The sequence below is a fragment of the Saccostrea cucullata genome, unplaced genomic scaffold, assembly GCF_032062105.1.
Source record: "Saccostrea cucullata isolate Sc308-1 unplaced genomic scaffold, CSIRO_AGI_Scuc_v1 ctg2300, whole genome shotgun sequence".
In the NCBI taxonomy this organism is placed as follows: Eukaryota; Metazoa; Mollusca; class Bivalvia; order Ostreida; family Ostreidae; genus Saccostrea; species Saccostrea cuccullata.
The window spans coordinates 1-20223 of NW_026935894.1; the positions used below are offsets into that span (position 1 = coordinate 1).

The 20223-nt window shown below is 32.0% G+C and overlaps 1 protein-coding gene across 1 annotated transcript; it reads left to right on the top strand.

Moving 5' to 3' along the window:
- Positions 1-42: 42 nt before the first annotated feature.
- LOC134244128 (serine/threonine-protein phosphatase 6 regulatory ankyrin repeat subunit A-like) lies at positions 43-19728 on the top strand. The gene is made up of 9 exons (XM_062726403.1): positions 43-359; positions 924-1253; positions 3844-4155; positions 4448-4672; positions 4972-5211; positions 8698-9024; positions 9252-9602; positions 9823-10194; positions 19703-19728. The coding sequence occupies exons 1-9, from the start codon at positions 194-196 to the stop codon at positions 19726-19728; spliced, it is 2349 nt and encodes a 782-aa protein (XP_062582387.1). The 5' UTR covers positions 43-193.
- Positions 19729-20223: the final 495 nt, after the last annotated feature.

Consider the following 20223-nt stretch of genomic DNA (forward strand, 5'->3'; position numbering starts at 1 on the left):
ATCAATGGGGAATATTTTCATTCTTTTTTTTAAAGATCAAGATGAACTGAACAACATTAATGTTGACGATTCGAAGTCAAGTATTCTTAATCTACTTTTGATTTCGGGGGCTTCTGTAAATATCCAAGCAATAAATGGGGAGACGCCTGTGCACGTTGCAATTAGACAAAGATGTGGACACTATGTGACAGAAATGTTAAAACGGGACTTTGAAATTAATACGAAGGATACTGTAGGCCTTACATGCCTTATGGTTTGCATGAAATGGGCTGAAGATACAGTTGTTAAAGAGTTGTTGAAATTTGGTGCAGATGTAGCGTTAGAAGACAAGAATGGGAATACTGCATTACATTACTTATGTAAGTGTGTATATTGTATATACATGTAGATTTTTATCCTTTGATATGTAAAGAGGGATTCTTGTCTGGTTTTTGACTAAATGAAATTATAAAAGTATAATTGCTTATATGTCATATATTTAGATGTAAGAGATTTAAAAGGTCATAAATTTCCTCGTCATAATTGAACAAGTTTATAAAGGAATGGTAAAATGAGTGTGAAATTTAGCAGGAACTTTTTTTTTGACAAATGGTGGCGTATTAAAAAAATCTTTTCTCTCTCTTAAAACTATTATAAAACACTGAATTTAGTTATGATTTTTACACGAGACTTAAACTTTTCAAATGTAAGTCTAATTAATAGTAAGTGATTAAATAGTAAAATCATTTAAAATAAATATGTTTTCCATAGAAACTGCAATAATGTTAGCTTTTTAAGAGCTTCCAATCTACGAGTATAGATTTGAGCCCAAAACCAGAAAACGTGTGGCTTTCTCTCTGTGTGAAATATGAGAAGAATCCCACCTTAAACGTTTCCTGAAACAATGTCGTGTTTCCGTTGCAAATGTTTCAAAATCATTTTAGGTTCTGAGGGGCCAAATTTGAACCTTCTCAATATTTTAATCGAATGTGGAGCCAATGTTAACGCTTGCAACAAGGAGGGGTACAGTCCATTAAATGCACTTATTAAAAAGCGTGATATATTCCACCCAGAAGATGTTTCCATTTTGATATCAAAAGGCGCAGATCCAAGCTGTTGTTCAGAGGGATGCGAGTCTCCTTTGACTAATGCACTGACCAGATTGAAGTTTGATACTGCAAAACTCCTTGTGAAGAATGGAGCAGACGTGAATTATGTCAGTAAATCAGGGAAAACCGCACTATATGCTGTTTTGGCAACTTATGGAGATGAAGGTATAAATGATAAGTTTAAAAGAACTTTTAGTTCAATGCTCCTGGATAACTGAATAGTTCTTGATTTACATTCTTTGTCTTCTTTTTAGGTCACCTGAGTAAACTCAGAATTGTGAATTCCAAGGCCCCAGGGTCAGTGGTACCATAGAGGGGGGGGGGGGGCTGTACTTATATACAAAAATGAATGGTTTGAAATCTGCTCCATGGTATTAATCAAATAGTTTTGAAAGCAAGGATGCCTTTTCAAAAATTATGCAATGTGTGGATCTAGGCCTAAGGGTCAGGGGTTCATGTGTCGTAGGGGCACTACTGATTATAGCTGAATATATTGAAACGCATTTTTTGTTCCCCTACCCTGCCTATGTGTATTAAGTAACCAAACTAAGCAACTGCTAAGTGTATAGTTATGATGATCAATGATGCCTCTTTCAAAATTTTGAATGCCATAGCATCTGGCTTAAAAACATGAATCAAATTCAATCACTGGAAAGTTGTTGCATAATGCTCGGGTGACCTATAAGGCCCATGGGCCTCTTGTTGATTTAAATGAAGAAACTGAACTTGAACCTTAGAGTCGATCGTATTACAATTAACTCCAACATTTGACGTCTTAGAAATACAAACTTAGACATTATTTTTGTTCATAATATCTCTGGAAACGATGGCTAGTAGAGAAATCACCTGATACATGTACGTCCGACAGGCTTTATTTCAGTCCATGGATACTCAAAAATTCCAAAGAATTTTTGGACAATTTTAATTCACACGATTTTATAAAACCAACAGCTTAAAAACTTACGATTTTTCAACTTTATACACAACCATTCCCCCTCGATAAATTAAATTCAAGGCTTTTTAATATTATGGACAACTGCTTTTTTAATAAAAATTGAACTCGTAAATTTACTTACCTGGGCACTGGTCATTTGCAAAATTATTTTGTTAAAACACATTCTGGTTGCACATACAAGTACTCTGAAGTTGACATCAAAAAGATTCTTGAGTTTCTGATTGACAAACTATGTGGTTTTTGGAGACCAGGTCTTCCAACAATTTATTTGAATTCCCATTGAAACCAACTGCGCTCCGTTATTAGCAGACCTATTTTTGTATTCATATGAAGCAGAATTTATTCAAAATATTATGCGTGAAAAGAAGAAAACATTTGTGTGGCCTTCAATTCGACATTTAGATACATTTAGATATATCGACAACGTATTGTCAATCAACAATTGTAATTTCCATTCCTATGTCGATACGATGTATTCTGGTGTGCTTGCGATAAAAGATACCACAGAGTCTAACACATTTGTGTCATACTTGGATATTTTACCTGAAAAAGATGCTAAAGGTAATCTAGCAACCAAGCTCTAAGATAAACGTGAATACTTTAACTTTTCTATCGTCAACTTCCCTTACTTATGCAGCAATATTCCTTAATCACCTGCATATGGAGTTTATCTCTCTCAGTTGATTCGATACGCAAGAGCATGCCCTAATTTTCATATTGACCTAAATTATTGACAAACAAGTTGATGAAATAAGAATATCAGCAGTCTCGTTTAAGTCATCATTTCATAATTTCTATAGTCGATACAATGACCTTGTCAGCAAATACAATTTATCATTGAGTCAAATGCTGACTGGAGTTGTTCATACTAATTGTTAGTCCATAATTTATGCACTGAATTGACATTGGATTTTTCCGTTATTTTCCTATGATGACAAGGAGCATACGGCGGGAATGACCGGTCGGCAGGGGATGCTTACTCCTCCACGGTACCTGATCCAACCTCTGATGTTTTGGAGGTCCGTGTTTGCTTTGCTGCTATTTTGTATTGTTTTATGGACTCTGATATTGAATACTGTTCGTTATCTCCATATTCTCCATGTTTCCGTTTTGTCCGGCTCGTGTATCTATACTGGAGAAAAATAAATAGCTTATATTAAAGAAATAAAAGGTGTCATGAATTCGCCTATTGTCACCGAGCAGAAGAAGAACACAGCTCGGATCAAAGTTATTTCTAGATAGGAAATCAATACATGTTAGGCCTATAACATTATAAGTTGTGAAAAAATATAAGTATTACAAAAAATATCTATATGGACAGCAAGTCCATCAGGTGTTGTGATCTTGAAATTGGCTGGCGGGACAAGTAATTCTAATCGCGCCTGTGTATTTATATCCAGATCTACTGCGCAAGTGGATTGAATTGATTTTAAGAATACGCAAATTGAGTATAATATTGTAAAAGACGGTTCCACAAAAGCCTTTACAAAATGTTAAAATGCCTCTAGGACTTTTTATACTAGTACCAAAGACATAAAATGATTTTAGTGAATGATGTTAGAATGGTATCTGAAATAAAAATTTATGTGAAATACTTTCAAACTGCTCCTCCTCCTACAGTTTTAGTCTGATTGCAATCTTGCAACAAAATAAGACTTAATCAGGGATAATTTTTTACTGTTTGCTTTTGCTCTCGCTACATGTAGCTCTTACTCTCAAAATTGTTTCAGAAATCGGTATGGTATTCAGTATATTCAAAATTCTTTGTAACCATTCTAATTTTTTTTTACTTTGTTGTAGAATCCATTTCAAGGCGAGGAGAAGTAGTGGAGTGCCTTTTAGAGGCTGGAGCTGATACCAATATTTTACTAGAGGGCATTTCACCACTTTCTTTTCTTTTATCTGTTCCGATAGAAAGAGATACTCTCAATATTCTTTCAAATCTTTTGCAATATCAAGCTGATCCCAATATTGGTTTGAAAAATCCTATTTCTTTGGCTGCAAAATATTCAGTTGATGCTGTAAAATTACTCTTGAAAGCACGCGGTGATGTAAACAGAAAGGACACAGACGAAGAAACACCATTGGTTAATTGCTTATCTTCCTCCGTGTGTGAGTAAATTATAAATTTTTGTTTGTTTACCGTTTGCATGGTAAATTCAAACAAAATCTTTCCCAAACAAAGCCAAAAATATAAAATACAAATTAAGGAAATGTCGAAATATTCTCATATTTTTCGCGAAACAAGGAAATGTTCTGTTTACAACATATTACTTCAAAGTATTTCTAGCAAACATAGAATTTTTTTTTCAATGCTGTTGCATTTTAAATAAAATATTTTAGGATGGCATGGATGTAAATACCAGATTTCATATCAAAAGAATAATTAATTTTCTTTTTTAAGGTGACAAGCTTGAAATTTTGAGAGTTTTGATAGAAGCTGGTGCAGACACAAATGTTGCAAGTAATTCCGGAAAAAATCCAATAGAAATTGCTCTTGAGTCTGCTATTTTGCACGAAAATACAAGTTCCATTGTGTTTATAAATTCTGTCAACTCAAACTCTGAGTGTGAAGAAATTGTAAATTTATTACTGGACAATGAAGCTAGATGTAATGTCAGTGAAACAGGTAAAGAATCCCCTCTACATCTTGCAGTATCAGCAAATATCCCAAACGTTATAAAGCTGCTACTTGTAAAAGGTGCTGATGTGAATCATAAGGGAAAATACCAACAGACACCTTTACATCGATGTTTTACGACAAGTAACGTATACTTTATTATCTTGCATATATTGTTTTAAGGGCTTATATCACGAATAATTAAATTGAGAATTATTTGAACTAGTTATAAAGTGGCCTATGAAAATATTTAATATTGTATTTCATGTGGTGAAGTTAATTCATATTTGGTTCAATAAATTAAACAGGTGGAAATTCAAAGAAAATACATTGCATGTACATGAATTATTCATATCCAAATGTCAAGGAAACTACACTGGATCTTTTACTGTCCACTGATGCTATGGTGAACATTGAAGATGAAAATGGGTTAACGCCATTACATTATGCTCTAGAAGGAAATGCTGAGGAATTTCGAAAGTTACTAGAAGTAGGAGCGGATCCCTTTTTTGAAGGAGCAAATATTTTTAAAAACTGTTTTGCCCTTGGTAAAGTATACATTTTAATTCATTTTTATTCAGAAGTAAATATACATATAGGAATGACTCGATTGCAGGAATCTCATTTTCAAAAATTTAATAACGTCTTTCTTTTTGCATTCAATTAATCTCATATGTCTGTGAATTTATATACTGTATACAGGGAAATTTTCGCCCCCGGGGCGAATTCAAAGAAAAAAGGTATGATTTCTTAAACAGAACTGTGACTGGACGAATTTAAGACGGGACGAAATTGATTGCAATTGTAAAAGGGCGAAATAACAGGGACGAAAATAACCCTGTATACAATAATTGAGTATACTTGTTTTTTATATATTTATATTTCCAATGTCTTTGTTCGAGAAAAAATTACAAATAATCAATGTACTTTATTTCTCCATCAATGTACTGGTTCATCGATAGGCGCGGCTAAAACAATCACGTGCAGAACGGGACAAATAAGAGACAAGAAGCGGGGCTTGTAGCACGTGGATTGGCAAAATCAAGGAATAACAAAATAAAGGAATAACTGTCAGATTTTTCAATTTCATGACGATGATTAATTAATTGGCTTGTGTGATAATTTTATGCATAAACGCCTTCGGCGGTTATGCAAATTATCACGCAAGCCAATCGATTGATCACATCATGAAATCGAAAAATAAGACAATTATTCCTTAAATAGAATATTAATAGGCAAACAAATCACGTCAAGGCACTGAATTGTAATTGCTACAAACTGAATTTATTGCTGATTAAAAGTATTAAAATTGCTTTATCAGTACCGAAACCTTTCATTAAGATAAAATAATAGTAAACCAAAAAAATCTTAGTAACAGGACAAGGCAAGTGAAACTTAAAAAAAAAATGAATTCAGAATGTATATCTGCTTATATTTATGTCCACTGTACATTATTCTAAGCACTACTTTGCTGTTTATCTCTACAGATTTTTAAGCGATGGCTTTTTCATTTAAAAAACCTTCAATGACGTTCATATCAATATTGCAATATTTCATCCAGTAATCCTATTTTAAATATTTTTATGCAGATATAAATGTAAACAATTAAAAACTTTTCTTTGTTTGATACCATTAACGATAATTAATTTTTCAGTTTTTCGTCAGAAAAATCACATTGCAGGTTATACATTTATTCTGAAAAAGCTTCAAGATTACTAAATTTTAAACCATCTTGAAAAAAAAGTATTTGCTTGTACTATCGACCGACTGGTTAAAAATGGATCTAAACAAAAAAAAATGACCCCAGGAAGCAAATGTTTATTATTTTTATTACTTTTTTCCTTAACAACGTTGAAACCCTGTTTTAAACTTTTTTGCCAAGTATATTTTTAGTTTCTACATACGTAGTTTAATTAAAAACTTGTCAACAACTGGGGGTCAATATGCTTCTTTTGGCGCTACAGTACATTTAATATGACCTTTTTGCACTAAAATTTGTGTCTTAATTAAAAATTACATCTTCGACGTTTTCCCTCCAATATTTTTATCAAATGAATGCATAAAACAAAATGAACTCTAAGTTTGTTTTAAAAAAGACACTTTAAAATTGTGACTAAGAAAAAGTTTCAAATTGCTTCTCATAAGCAATTATTTGACCTTTCTGCACTAATAAAATGTTATATATCTGGCATTAAAAATTTAATAAGCAAGAAAATCATTTTGAAGGCTTAAACTTTATCTGAATTTAAGTAAATAGGTCAAAGTTACGTTAAATATTTAGATAAGAACATCAGAAGTGGGGGTATATGATGTTAATTTTCAGATATTACGATATAAGTGTCATTTTTACGTTAAAATTGGCTTAATTTTTTCCCGGATTTTCAGATTATATTAATTTACTATATTTGTCACACTTTGTTGAGAGAATTCATAAGAAATAATTTAATAGATATTTCAGAACCAGCATAACACATTTCACCGCAAAAAAACACCTTTTGTGCAACCTGTATGGAAAAATAGAAATCTACAATTAACAGTACTGTTATAGTTCAAAACGGAAAAAATGATCATTTTCTTTTAAAAAAAAAAACCTTCCACCACAAAATTTAGTTCCTGGCTGAATTCTACGTAAATGGAATTTAATCGCGGTTATGTTATTGAATATAGTTCAATTTGCATTGTAGAATTTAGATTTAATGTTAGATCTAAGAAATGATGCAGAATTTTGTAAATAAAGGACAGGACCAAAATGCAGTCAAAAGCGCAGGATCGAACATCCTTATATTATGTCTGGAATTATGTTGATATTTTCTTGATAAAAATACCACCTAGATACCGATCTAATATTTTTACTCTGAGTAGGGAAAGGGCAGGCACACATTATTTTTAGATGGCCTCATTGTTTAAATCAATGCAATTATAAGCCTGTGAGCTTTAAAGAAATATATAGAGATATGTAAGCTGAAGCTCAAAAATCTTTTTAATAATACAAATCAGAGCAGAGCAAGCACGAAACTCTTAAATATGTGAGCTTCCCCTGGTCACACTTCTGTGTGGTTCTTGGCATTAATTTCCGGAATTAACGGAAATATTCATTGACCATTCAGTGTGTAAAAACAAAATGGCCTAACGATTAGTATGAAAAACGTCGTTCAGCATTTGACTTAATGATAAATTGTATTTTTCCCACGTAGAATACCCTCTTGCGTATCGAATCAGCTTAATTATACGTGTAAACCCGGTATACAGGTGACCTACATATCAGTGAAAAATTCTCGAGAGGGGAGTTAAACAATATACAATTAATTAATCAATCAATTAAATGCATAAGTAAGGGACGTTAATGATGGAAACGTTAGTCATCACGTTTATCACAAAGTTTTCTTCGCGTTGTTAGATAGCATTGGTGTCTTTTCTAGTAAAATATCTAAAAATGAAACAGATGATTCAGACTCTATATAATCCTTATAAGAACAAATTATTTGTTTCCCTTGGATATTATCAATCGGCTGACTCCGCTACGCTCCATTCAAACCTCGGACGTGATAGGTGGAGGAATACGCATCAGATCAATACATTTCTCCGCCGGAAACTGCCTTGTCACTCGTTTCATATTTCTCTCTGCAGAAAGTTCTTGGAAAAGGTATCTTAATTTTTCGAATTCTTCATTGTATATTGCTCTTAATTGCAACCATATGTAGGCCGCTAATTTGTAGAACATAATGTTAAGCATGTCACAAAGTAACCCCGATTTCAAAAGTTTATCATTTGAATGAAATTTAAATAAGGATCACATGACTGAATCAGCAAGATGGAAGAACGCCTTTGACGTCCGAGGTTAGTATGCGAGGTACGAGCCACCCGAGGAGCTACTAGTGGGATTTTATAGAGAATCTTATTTTGTGAATTTAGTCGAATCCTAATACAAAAGTTAACTTTAAGTTTGCAAATATAAAAGGGTTTACGAATAAAGAAAGACAATGTATATCATTTGGATCCTTCGCATTCTCTTTAATTGGCATTTTTGCTTCCAGATGATTTATCATTTCTTCATACTATCCTGGAATGTAAAGGATCGTCGCATGTAAGTGATTCACTGTTTTGCACCTTTTGGTCGCGACAAAACGACGAAATAGGCCATGGAAACGGAGAATTGCTTGCAAAAGTAATAATACAAATTTTAGCTTCTCCCCACAAAATCAACGTAAACATTAAGAATCGCTCTGGAAATACCCCACTTACCTTCTTTTGTGGACACACTGAACCAGTTATCGTAGAAAAATTGTTAGAGAGGGGGGCAGATGTCAACATGGTCTGCAGAAGAGGTCAGACAGCGTTACATGCTTTATATTACTCTTCGGGTAATTTTTGTTTTAGTTTTCTCTACGTTATTGAATAAATAATTCAACTCAATATTCTTCTTTGATGCTTAAAGTTTCCCAATCTTTTCTAAGTTTTTCTTTTCAGTCTTGATGTATTTACTGAATATCAATACACCAGTCCGTTATTGTAGATTGTAATTTTTTTCTACTTCATACGCAAAAAAAATGTAAATTCTAACATAATTGTTTTTTTTTTACGATTTTAGACTCAGGTATCAATCGGAAAATTCAGATTCTTTCATCATTAATGCAGATGAGTCCTGATGTTGAAATATTGGATGACTCCTGCATGACTCTGATTGAAAAAGCCAGAGAGGAATATAACGAGCCAATGTACCTTATGTTTGGGAAATGTTATTTTTTGTCAGTATTGATTAGGGAGATATTACTTGCAGGAGGGAAGTGCGAAAAAAATCAACTCCCTATGCTCCTGCAATCAGCATCAAAGCGACAACACTTCAGTTTGATGACCACGCTAATAGAAAGAGGTGTAGATTTAAACATTGGAAAAACCGTTCTACACTCATGCTTTCAGAGGGACAACACCTGTTGTAGAGGTAATATTCTATTTACAGTGAACGACGAAATGTCATCGGTTCAGTCGTAAACGACGCCCCATAAAATTTTTAGTAAAATTTCTACATGCATATTAATATTTTCAAATTAGTACTCAATATTGTAACAAGGTCATCATTTTATAATGATATGGAGGACCCTGTATTTTTTTTTCAAAATCATTCATTGAAATATTTCTTTAGAAAACATTGCAATTTGCAGGAAATGAAAAAGGGTCACGAAAGGAATGTCTGGATTTTTTACTGGTGTATATAAAACATGGAGGACATTTGAATGAAGTGGACTCCCAAGGAAACACGCCTCTCATGTTGTATTTGATGTCCGAAATGTACGACGAACCAAAACAGGAAGACTTAAAAGATTTGACAGATGAAATTGTTTCAGTTCTTGCTTGCGATAAGTATGTTGTAGCAAGAAGAAATAATTCAGGTCTTTCACCTATACATCTCGCTTCATGGAAAGGACGATTGAGCACAATGGAGCTTTTAGAGTGCAAAGGGGCGAATTTCTGCGACAAAGATGGGAAAGGAAATACATGCCTCCACCTTTTGTTATCTAAAGGTAAAATGGCAGGTAATGCTACTTTAATTTACTAAGTCAACACTTGGTCTACACTTTTTTTTTAGTCATGAAATTTAATTTTCCTGTAGGGGCCTAATCTATGAAGCCTGTAAAATTATTTTACATGACTGTTTCCATGTTTTCGCGAGAACGGACCATCTTCTGACTGCGCAAGAGATGGGAGTAATTTTTGTCGACTACGTTTTGTATAATGAAATAATATAGGATTCCCATGTGTAAATAAAAATCAAACTGTACGAAAATTGAAGCGTAGATTTTTAATAAATATCATTTTTAGCTCTACTGGTCAGAGACCAGAAGAGGTTATGCGATAGTGATGCGTCCGGCGTCCGTTCATACGTCTGTCTGTAAACAATTTTTCAAATTGCTACTCCTCCTACATATTTGGTCTGATTTCAATATAACTTAGCACACGAGTAGACTACACTAAGATACACAATTCTGTGTATCGGTTTTTGATTTCGATGAACAATGTTGCCGTGGTTACTAAAAATAGAAATTTCTGTGAAATTGTTTCAAAATGCTACTCCCCTTCCAGTTTTGGTCTGATTTCAATATTACTTAATACACAAGTAGGGTACACTAAGAAACATAATTCTATGTATCAGGTTTGATTTCGATGAAGTGTTGCCGTGGTTACTAAAAATAGAAATTTCTGTGAAATTGTTTCAAAATGCTACTCCTTCTACAGCTTTGGTCTGATATCAGTATAACTTGGCACAGAAGAAGACTACACTAACATACATAATTCTGTATATCGGTTTTTGATTTCGATGAACAGTGTTGCCATGGTTACTAAAAATAGAAATTTCTGTGAAATTGTTTCAAAATGCTACTTGGGCTGATTTCAATATTCTGACTTGGCACAGAAGTAGACTACACTTAGATACACAATTCTATTTATCATTTTTTGATTTCGATGAACATTATTGCCTTGGTTACTAAAGATAGAAATTTCTGTAAAATACTATCAAAATGCTATCCCAAATACAGTTTTAGTCTGATTATAATATATAATGTGACATGCAAGTACACTACACTAAAGAACATAAAGAGACTTTTTTAAAATAATTCTTTATTTTTGTTTTACACATTCTGTTATTTAATACAATAAATGATTAATAACAAATACAGAAGGTGTAATTTTTTCATTTTAGAAAGAGAGGGAAAGAGAGAGAGGGAGGAGGGGGGAAGAAGAGAGGAGTGCATGCATTCACAATATTTATATCAGTCTAAAAATTCATTGAAATAAAAGCTTCCAGTAGTTCCAGCAGGTATCAAACATATCCTTTTCACCATTTTTGTATGCAATATATTTTTGAGTTTCATAAAATGAATTCATAAGCGATATCACAGCAGGTACATTAAGTGTCTTCCCTGTGCACCTCATGTGTAGATATAATATTTAAGCCATAGAAAAAGATTATTTTGTATCTTTTTCCTTTTATCTAAGAATCCAAAAAAGAAATTATTTTTTGTTACTGATAGCTGAAGATTTGTTTTATTTTCAAGGTTCTCAAATTATTCTCAAATTCTCTTAAAAAATCTTGTACATGATCACACTCCCAAAGCAAATGTTCGATTGTTTCTTCTTCTACTTGACAGAAGGTACAATATTTGTTGTCTATGATTTTGATTTTGAATAGATATGAGTTTGAGGCCAAAATTTTGTTCAAGATTCGATACTGGAACCATTGCAGTTTGCAATTGTTTGTAAATTGAAAAGGCAATTTAAAAATCATTTTCCATTCTTTGTCATTTAGTTCAAATATTTCATTCCACTTTCTTTTACCGGTAGGTTCTGTGCTATTTTGGTTGAGAAGATTATAAAATCCTTGATTTTTTGCACTCTAAAAGGGTATTTATATTTTACATAACCAGAGGGTTTTGTCATTTAGTTACATTTCCATCAAAATTTACTTTTTTCATCCATGCTTTAATAGCACTTATAACACTCATGTATTCTAGAAAATTAATTTTCACTTGTGAATATATATCACAAACAGATTCATAAGTCAAGAAAACACCTTCTTCATTTATAACATCATTAAGGTGTCGGATATTAGCATCAAACATGGATTTATTGAAAAATACTTTCCCCCCAACAATGATGTTGGGATTATAAAAAAAGTGGAGCATTTGCTGTAACTGCAGTTGGGTTTTGCTTATGATGTAGCTCAATCCATGAGTCAAATACATCAACCCAAAATTTGTTTTTAGTGATTTTTTAATATTTTTAATATATTTAATTCCACATGTTGTAACTTTATTTACATCTAACATTGGTATAAAATCGTGTATATCTCTATTTGACAGTAGGAGTTTTCGCATCCAAAATAATTTTAAAGAAGATGTAAAAGCCTTTACATTTATCATCTTTAATCCCCCATCTTCATATGTTTTAACAATTACATCCTTTTTTATTCTATGTTGAGAGTGGTTCCAAAGGAAGGAAAAGAATACTTTATCCAACTCTTTATAAAAATTGTCATCCTGGTTTGGAATTGCCATAAAAATATGATTTGATAAAGGCAGAACCAAAGTTTTGATAACAGTGATTTTTCCTATTGGTGTTAAGTGTCTTTTCTCCCACTGATGCAAGATTGAGTTTATTCTGCTTAACTTTGGCTGATAATTCAATTTAGACATATTTTGAAGTTCTACATCAAAATTAATTCCAAGTAAAGTGAATCTATTAGTCCCCCATTTCAGATTAAAATCTCTATAAAGGATATCTTGACTATATTTTTTGGATCCAATCCATACTGTATTAGTTTTCGAAAAATTAACTCTTAGTCCCGATATATCTGAAAAAAGTTCTAATACTTTGATTGTTTCTAACAGTGATTCCTTGCTACCATCAAGGATAATTGAGGTATCATCAGCTAGTTGCGAAATTTTCTTTTCATTATCTGCACAAAATAGAAAAATATATGGTGATAACGGGTCCCCTTGTCTGCAGCCTCTATGGATATTGAAGGATGCTGAGAGATTGCCACCTTGATTAATAGCAGAAGTTATATTATGGTAGAATAATTTCACCCATTTGTGTATATCAGGTCCAAATTGAAAATATGTTAAGGTTTTTTGTATAAATTTCCATGAAACAGTATCAAAGGCTTTTTCAAAATCAATAAGAAGTAGAAGACCAGGAATTTCTTCCTCCTCAGTGTACTGCATTATATCATAGATAAGCCGAGTGTTTTCCCCTATATATCTGTTAGAAATAAAACCTGTTTGATCAGGATTGATAAGTTTATCCAAATAAGTCTTTAATCTATTTGCAATAGCGCCAGAGGCTATTTTATTTAAAAGTGTAATTGGACGCCAGTTTTTCAAATATTGCCTTGGTTTTTCTCCTTCAGGCAAAAGTGTAATGATTCCATGTCTCTGTGTGACTGAAAGACTATTATTTTCATAAGCATAATTAATTGACCTAATAACAAAAACTCCGAGAAATCGCCAAAAGACCTTAAAAAACTCTGCTGAAAACCCATCAGAACCAGGTGATTTATTTGCTTTCATTTTGCTAAGTGTATTAGAAGCCTCCTGTAATGTAATTTTACCCTCCAAAGATGCACATTCATCTAATGATAACTTGGGTATATTTTTGAAATTTAATTCAGAATTTAAGTCATATTTTTTAAACTCTTTGTTAGGTGTAATGTATAAATTTTCATAAAATTGCTTTGTTTTATCCAAAATTTCAAATTGGTTTTGAATTATCTCCCCATTGTTTTTAACAAGTTTGGGAATTATTTTACTAATAAAATTTCTTGATTCTAGACCACAAAAATAGTGAGATGGTTTTTCCCATTCTTCCACCCATTTCTCTACTTCTTATATATGTACCTTGAAGTTTGTGTTTTTCTAAGTTTTTCTAAATTTTGCTTTTTTTCATTTATTTCCTCCACATTGTGTTCAGAAATATTTTCTTCTAATGTCTTTATTTCTTCGAGTAATGCTTTCTCTTCATTAACTTGTTTCTTTTTTAGATATGCAGAGTATGATATGTTTTTCCATCTTATTTCCATAAGTAGAGTTTCTAGAAATAATTGATCGTCAATGGTAAAATAGATGTTTTCATCTAGAAAAGTATCAATATTATGATGATCATAGACAGGAAGTGCATATTGCTTTTTCACCTTTGAGATAACATCTCTGATACAATCTAAGTATTGCTTATCACTAAGTAGGGAGTTGTTAAATTTCCAAAGACCCCTTCCTTTTTTAAAATCATTAAAAGTTAAAACCATAGACATCATAGAGTGATCAGACCTGTAACTTGGTTCAACTGTACATGCATTAAGACAAGGTAGCAATGACTCAATGCTACTCCTTCTACAGCTTTGGTCTGATATCAGTATAACTTGGCACAGAAGAAGACTACACTAACATACATAATTCTGTATATCGGTTTTTGTTTTCGATGAACAGTGTTGCCGTGGTTACTAAAAATAGAAATTTCTGTGAAATTGTTTCAGAATGCTACTCCTCCTACAGTTTTGGTCTGATTTCAATATAACTTGGCACAGAAGTAGACTACACATAGATACACAATTCTATTTATCATTTTTTGATTTCGATGAACATTATTGCCTTGGTTACTAAAGATAGAAATTTCTGTAAAATACTATCAAAATGCTATCCCAAATACAGTTTTAGTCTGATTATAATATATAATGTGACATGCAAGTACACTACACTAAAGAACATAAAGAGACTTAATCAAGGATCATTATTCTATTTATTGCTGTTGTAAAGTTTTAATTCCCAACTACTACTTTTTTCTTTCTTTGCTACATTGTATAAGTAAAAACCAGTAGAGCTTCAGTCTCGAAAGAGACTTCTGATTACTATCCAGTACTAACTTGTAAATTTACTATATCTTAAAACATATTTTCATGAAGCGCTAACACCTACGTGACATGTATTAAACATTCCTTAAATATTTAAAAACATTTTTTAATTTTAGAATCCTTGCGGAAATTTGTATATTCGTTATAACCAAATTCTTGAATTGGTTATAACGAATTCAACAAATCTGTAATAACAGATTAAATTCGTTATAACGAATTCAATCAATCTGAAATAACAAATTCAATTCGTTATAACGAATTCAATAAATCTGTAATAACAGATTAAATTCGTTATAACGAATTCAATAAATTTGTAATAACAAATTAAATTTGTTATAACGAATTCAATGAATCTCTTATAACAAATAAAATTCGTTACAACGAATTCTAAAAATCGTTATAACGAATTCAAAAATATTTTTTGATAGGTCCTAAATGGGCTTCCGTATGTTTCTGTTATCAAGATTTGTATGAGAAAAACATATGAGAAATTTTAAGTTTATGAACGAACGTGATTTCAGTTCACCTGCATCACTGGGTTAACTGATTGCGATCTGTTTTAGTCTGCGTCACACATAGTTCGTCGATGGAAAACTCTGAACATCTTCAGCTTCTTTTCTTGAACTACTGAACAAAATTTAATACCGGATGATGGTGGGGTAAAAAATTGAATTCATTTACAACTGTTCCCCTGAGGCTTTATGAGATAAAACCATCAAAATATATCATGTGACCATTGTTGAAAAATTATGTATATATGTAGTGTCTCAAAGAATAAATTACAAATAATGAAAGAGTCAAAATCGTTTTATATATGAATGCAAATAAGCATGAAAATGTTTTATCCAAATGCATCCTCCTTTTTGTTTATTGAAATTTAAGACAAAATGTTGCTAATTGTAACGCTAATGATGCATCATACATACCAAATGGACCGGTATCATAGTAAGTGCCTTGACACTTGTACTTACGACGATGTAATTTTTATGGACTGTTTAATACCCATTCTCTGTAAGCACTTAAACTTTTGTTGCATGCATAGTCACAGATTTTGTTCTCCAAATTTGGCTTGAATGAAAGTACCACCTCATAAACTATTTCAAAAATTATTATTAAAACACATGGATGTTGAGTAGTTACCATAGAAACAGTGTTTAAAGTTTGTTTTTTTGTTGTTGTTTTTTTTTTTTTTGTTTTGTTTTTTTTTTTTAATTGCAATGGTTGGGAATGTTTTAATGAAATGCGGCTACTCCAATTCATGTTACATAAATAAGAAATAGATCTATGACATCTATTTTTTAAAAGGCATTTTAAGAACTTGTTGGTATTTAGTCTATAAATATAAGATATCTTTGATTACAATAGCAGACATTCACTTTAAAATTGAATTATATCCTTTTAATAATTGTTAGCTCTTCAGTGAGAGAGATAAAAAATCATTGGACAAAACTGACTGGAAGTTGTTTACATATTGTAAACATACAACGCTGTATATCCTAGAATTCAAGTTAAAACATCTGTTTCAAAATAGGGATTAAAGATAAACTTAATATATCAGAATTAGCGTGTCAGAGTGATATACTGCAGTAATATAATGGACACAACTGTAGAAAGCCATTGATTAAAAAACCGAATTTGATTACAGAAACCTAAAATCTTTTGAAAATAAATGAAAATCTGTCCTTGACTCAAAGGAAAATAAATAATCTATCCTTTTTAATGACTACTATTCCCATCCACAGGCACTTATTTCAGTACGAAAGCCCATTGAGCTTACTGTCGTAAGGTCATTCCAAGTTTTTTCTTTGTACTGCGTCCGCGTGCGCCTTGGTTTTTGACACCCCATATAAGAAAAAACACACAACATTAGGAGTCCTGAAATTGATAAATTTAGTCGAAATTTTTTTTAATTTTGTCAATTTCTCCAAATAATTCTGTACAGTAAGTTATATTGGGTGTATTTTAAGCATTCAATCCCTTGTTTTTGCTTTAGAATAGATATTTCTTTTATTGAAGCAGTTTATTTAGATCAAATCATTCGAAGGGCGTCATTTTTATGACTTTAAAGCCCGTGTTTTATGTTTTGGCTTGCGTGTTTTGTTTTGTTTTTTTTTTTTTGCGAATAGGTAGGTAGGTTTTTGAAAGATGGGTGGACGCTAAACAGAGAAAAAACTTGGAAAGGCCTAGATTAAAATAATAATTTTTTCGCGTTATTAAGCGAAACTTTCGCGATTTCACGCAAAACTTTCGCGAACATACGCATAAGTTTCGCGTTATAATGCGAACCAGTGATCCAGTTTATTCATTAAAATCAATAGCAAAAGGCTATTTTGTTCTTGGACCATCACAAGCTACAATTTTAGGTTTTCTTGCTATTGAATGTGTCTTTCCTCTGTCTTTTTTTACTCTCAAATCTTGTCTTTCTCAAAGATATGTAAACAATTCAAAGTCTATCCCAGTTTTCCAAAAGTTACACTTCATGATTATGAATTTCGGGATAAAAATTACCATTTTCTGGCGTCATTTCTAACACTCTTTAGAGAATTTAATATTATTAAGATCAAGATCTCAGAGAATTTACAAAATGAGGTAAATTTGTCTGTTGCGTCCCATCACAAAGGTCAAATCGGATGGCAAATGTTCATTTGTCTCCCTTAGACTCGCTGTAGAAATTTGAAATCGCGCCACGTGGTCATACACTGCTTATAAAAACATTGTTAATATTCAAAGTGTACAAACTAGTTGCTGTTTACCTCAACAGTTCTAATTTATGGCGCTAGTTCAAGAACTCTTCAATGACCCCTCGTATATATAAATATTGGAGAGAATTTAAGTGTAAAGTGGAGATTTTCCTTAAAACAAAATAATCTACAGTATTTCTTGAATTCAACGATTGAAAAAAAAACATGTACGAGATACTAAATTTATTTTATTAATTGGAAGGTTTGATATGAAATGCAAAATTCGGAAAACTAATCAGCTCCTTCGTATTCTCGCATCATTTCTCCTGTACACCTTCTGAGGAAATGAAATTTTATAAATAAACTCATAAAAGTTACCGTCTTCGTTTTCTTATCTCCCTTTCAAGATCAAGGTCCCTGAGTTACATTTCTATATGCATATTTCGCGAAACTAAGCAAAAGTTTCGCGTTATTTATCGAAACATTTGCGTAATAACACAAAACCTGCGTGTAATAACGCGAAAGTTACACGTATATTTGCAAAAGATTGTGTGTTATAATCCGAAAAAAAAATATTTTTAACCTACGGAAATTAGGCCAATGGGCTTTCGTATTTCAGAAAGAAATTTTTAAACCTACAGATTAGTAAAGTATATGTGTGTTAAAAAATTGTTACCAGAGCAAGTGCTGCCCCCTTCCCAACGAAAGAGAGTTTGAGCATTTTCTTTACCTTTTTTTTTTTGGTTCGTCAATTTTTTTTTAGTGTAGCTAAATATAAATAATCTGCCCTAAAGATCATCTTAGAAATAAATAATCTGTACTTCGCTACAATGAAAAAATTCTAACTCGGAAGAATCTCCCTCCTCTTTCTGGATAAAATGATCGTCCCCAAACCCATAGTAAACGCAGACGTGTCACGCGGTTTTAAACATGATAAACAAGTGAGAAATGTTTTGTTTGATTCCTGTTGACCAGTCAAAAATTTAATTCAATTTGATTTTTTGGCATAGTCGCATAAAAATACAAATTGTCTGAACAAAATTTAAAGTTAACGGTTTATCATTACTCTAGACTAAGATACATTAAGATTTAACTTTAGAGCAGTACAATTAATATTAAATCTGTCAAGCTGCATTTTATTAATAATGAAAATAAATTTCTGACACCTCCTACAAACATTCTACCAAAACTAAATATGAATACGAAGTGATTCTTTGAAGTTTACATTTGAACTATATGTGGACTTTCAAACCAATGTATTTATTTTTTCCCATTTGTCCGAAAAAAATATACCAGGTTTTTAAAAGGAGCCTTAAATCTACAATTTTCCCCTAGAAAAATCCTACCTAAAAACGGTGGGGGGGGGGGAGATATTTTTTTCTATGAGGTAGTGTTACTGAAATATTTAGAATTATCTAAAGAACTATAAAATGATCTATTTTGGCAAGGAGGTAAAGTCATGAAAATATCTTGTTCTGTTAAAGAGTTATATGTAAAAAAAAAAAAAAAAAAAATAAAAGAGGGGGTTTCATTTTCAGCAAAATTTAGGGATTTTTAGGGGATGAAAAGTGTATGTTGGTTACCATGGTAACCATGGACCATAGCAACCATTTTATTGCTTCAAACATCAATATAGGAATGTGTGACAAGTTTCATTGAAATCCAAGACATAGCTTGACACACTGCCTACATACAATACATATAAGAATTTAAATGCTTACAGAGAATGGCTATTAAAATGTAGTGAGTAAACAAAACCATTTCAAGCTGATACATATAAATAATTGAAACTTGTGTTTTATTGTTCATGAGTGACATTTATTGTATTTAGATTTGTTTTCAACCTTCAAGCAAAACTACACCGGTACCATAGAACCCCAACGTACAAGTATATTTCAAAGGAATTTACAAATATTTACAAAATATAAGAATACTATACAATTTTTGCTGTTTTTTTAGGACAATACGATGATTTAGCCACCTGAAGAGTGCAATATTCACCGCTCAGACGTGCGAGATGAAAATTGTACTTCGACGGTAGTTAAATCATTGTATTAACCGAAAAAACAGTAATGATTGATTTATTATATGATTTAATGATATGATGATACATCTAATACTTGTTTCCATTTGCTGAAGCCAACATTTGACAAGCAGTTAGAATGTAAATAAACATCATCAGTCATATTAATTTGGTAATATTAAAATCTATAAACTGAATTGACGACGGATTTTTCCGTTATTTCCGGATCATGACAAGGAGTACACGGCGGGTATGACCGGTCAGCAGGGGATGCTTACTCCTCCATGGCACCTGATCCCACCTCTGATATTTTGGAGGTCCGTGTTTTCTCTGCTCCTATTTTTTACTGTTTTGTGGACTTGTGATCTTGAATACTGTTCGTTATTTCCATATGTTTCATCTACGTTTATAAATGTCATGAAAAAAAATATATATCGGGCTCTTTTATACTTTAAGG

Excerpts from the sequence above, each read along its gene's own strand:
- LOC134244128 (XM_062726403.1), top strand. The coding sequence starts at position 194 with ATGTTAAAACGGGACTTTGAAATTAATACGAAGGATACTGTAGGCCTT. Across the intron at positions 9,603-9,822 it reads GGACAACACCTGTTGTAGAG|GAAATGAAAAAGGGTCACGA; the intron begins GTAATATTCTAT and ends TGCAATTTGCAG. Across the intron at positions 10,195-19,702 it reads ATCTAAAGGTAAAATGGCAG|GACAATACGATGATTTAGCC; the intron begins GTAATGCTACTT and ends CTGTTTTTTTAG.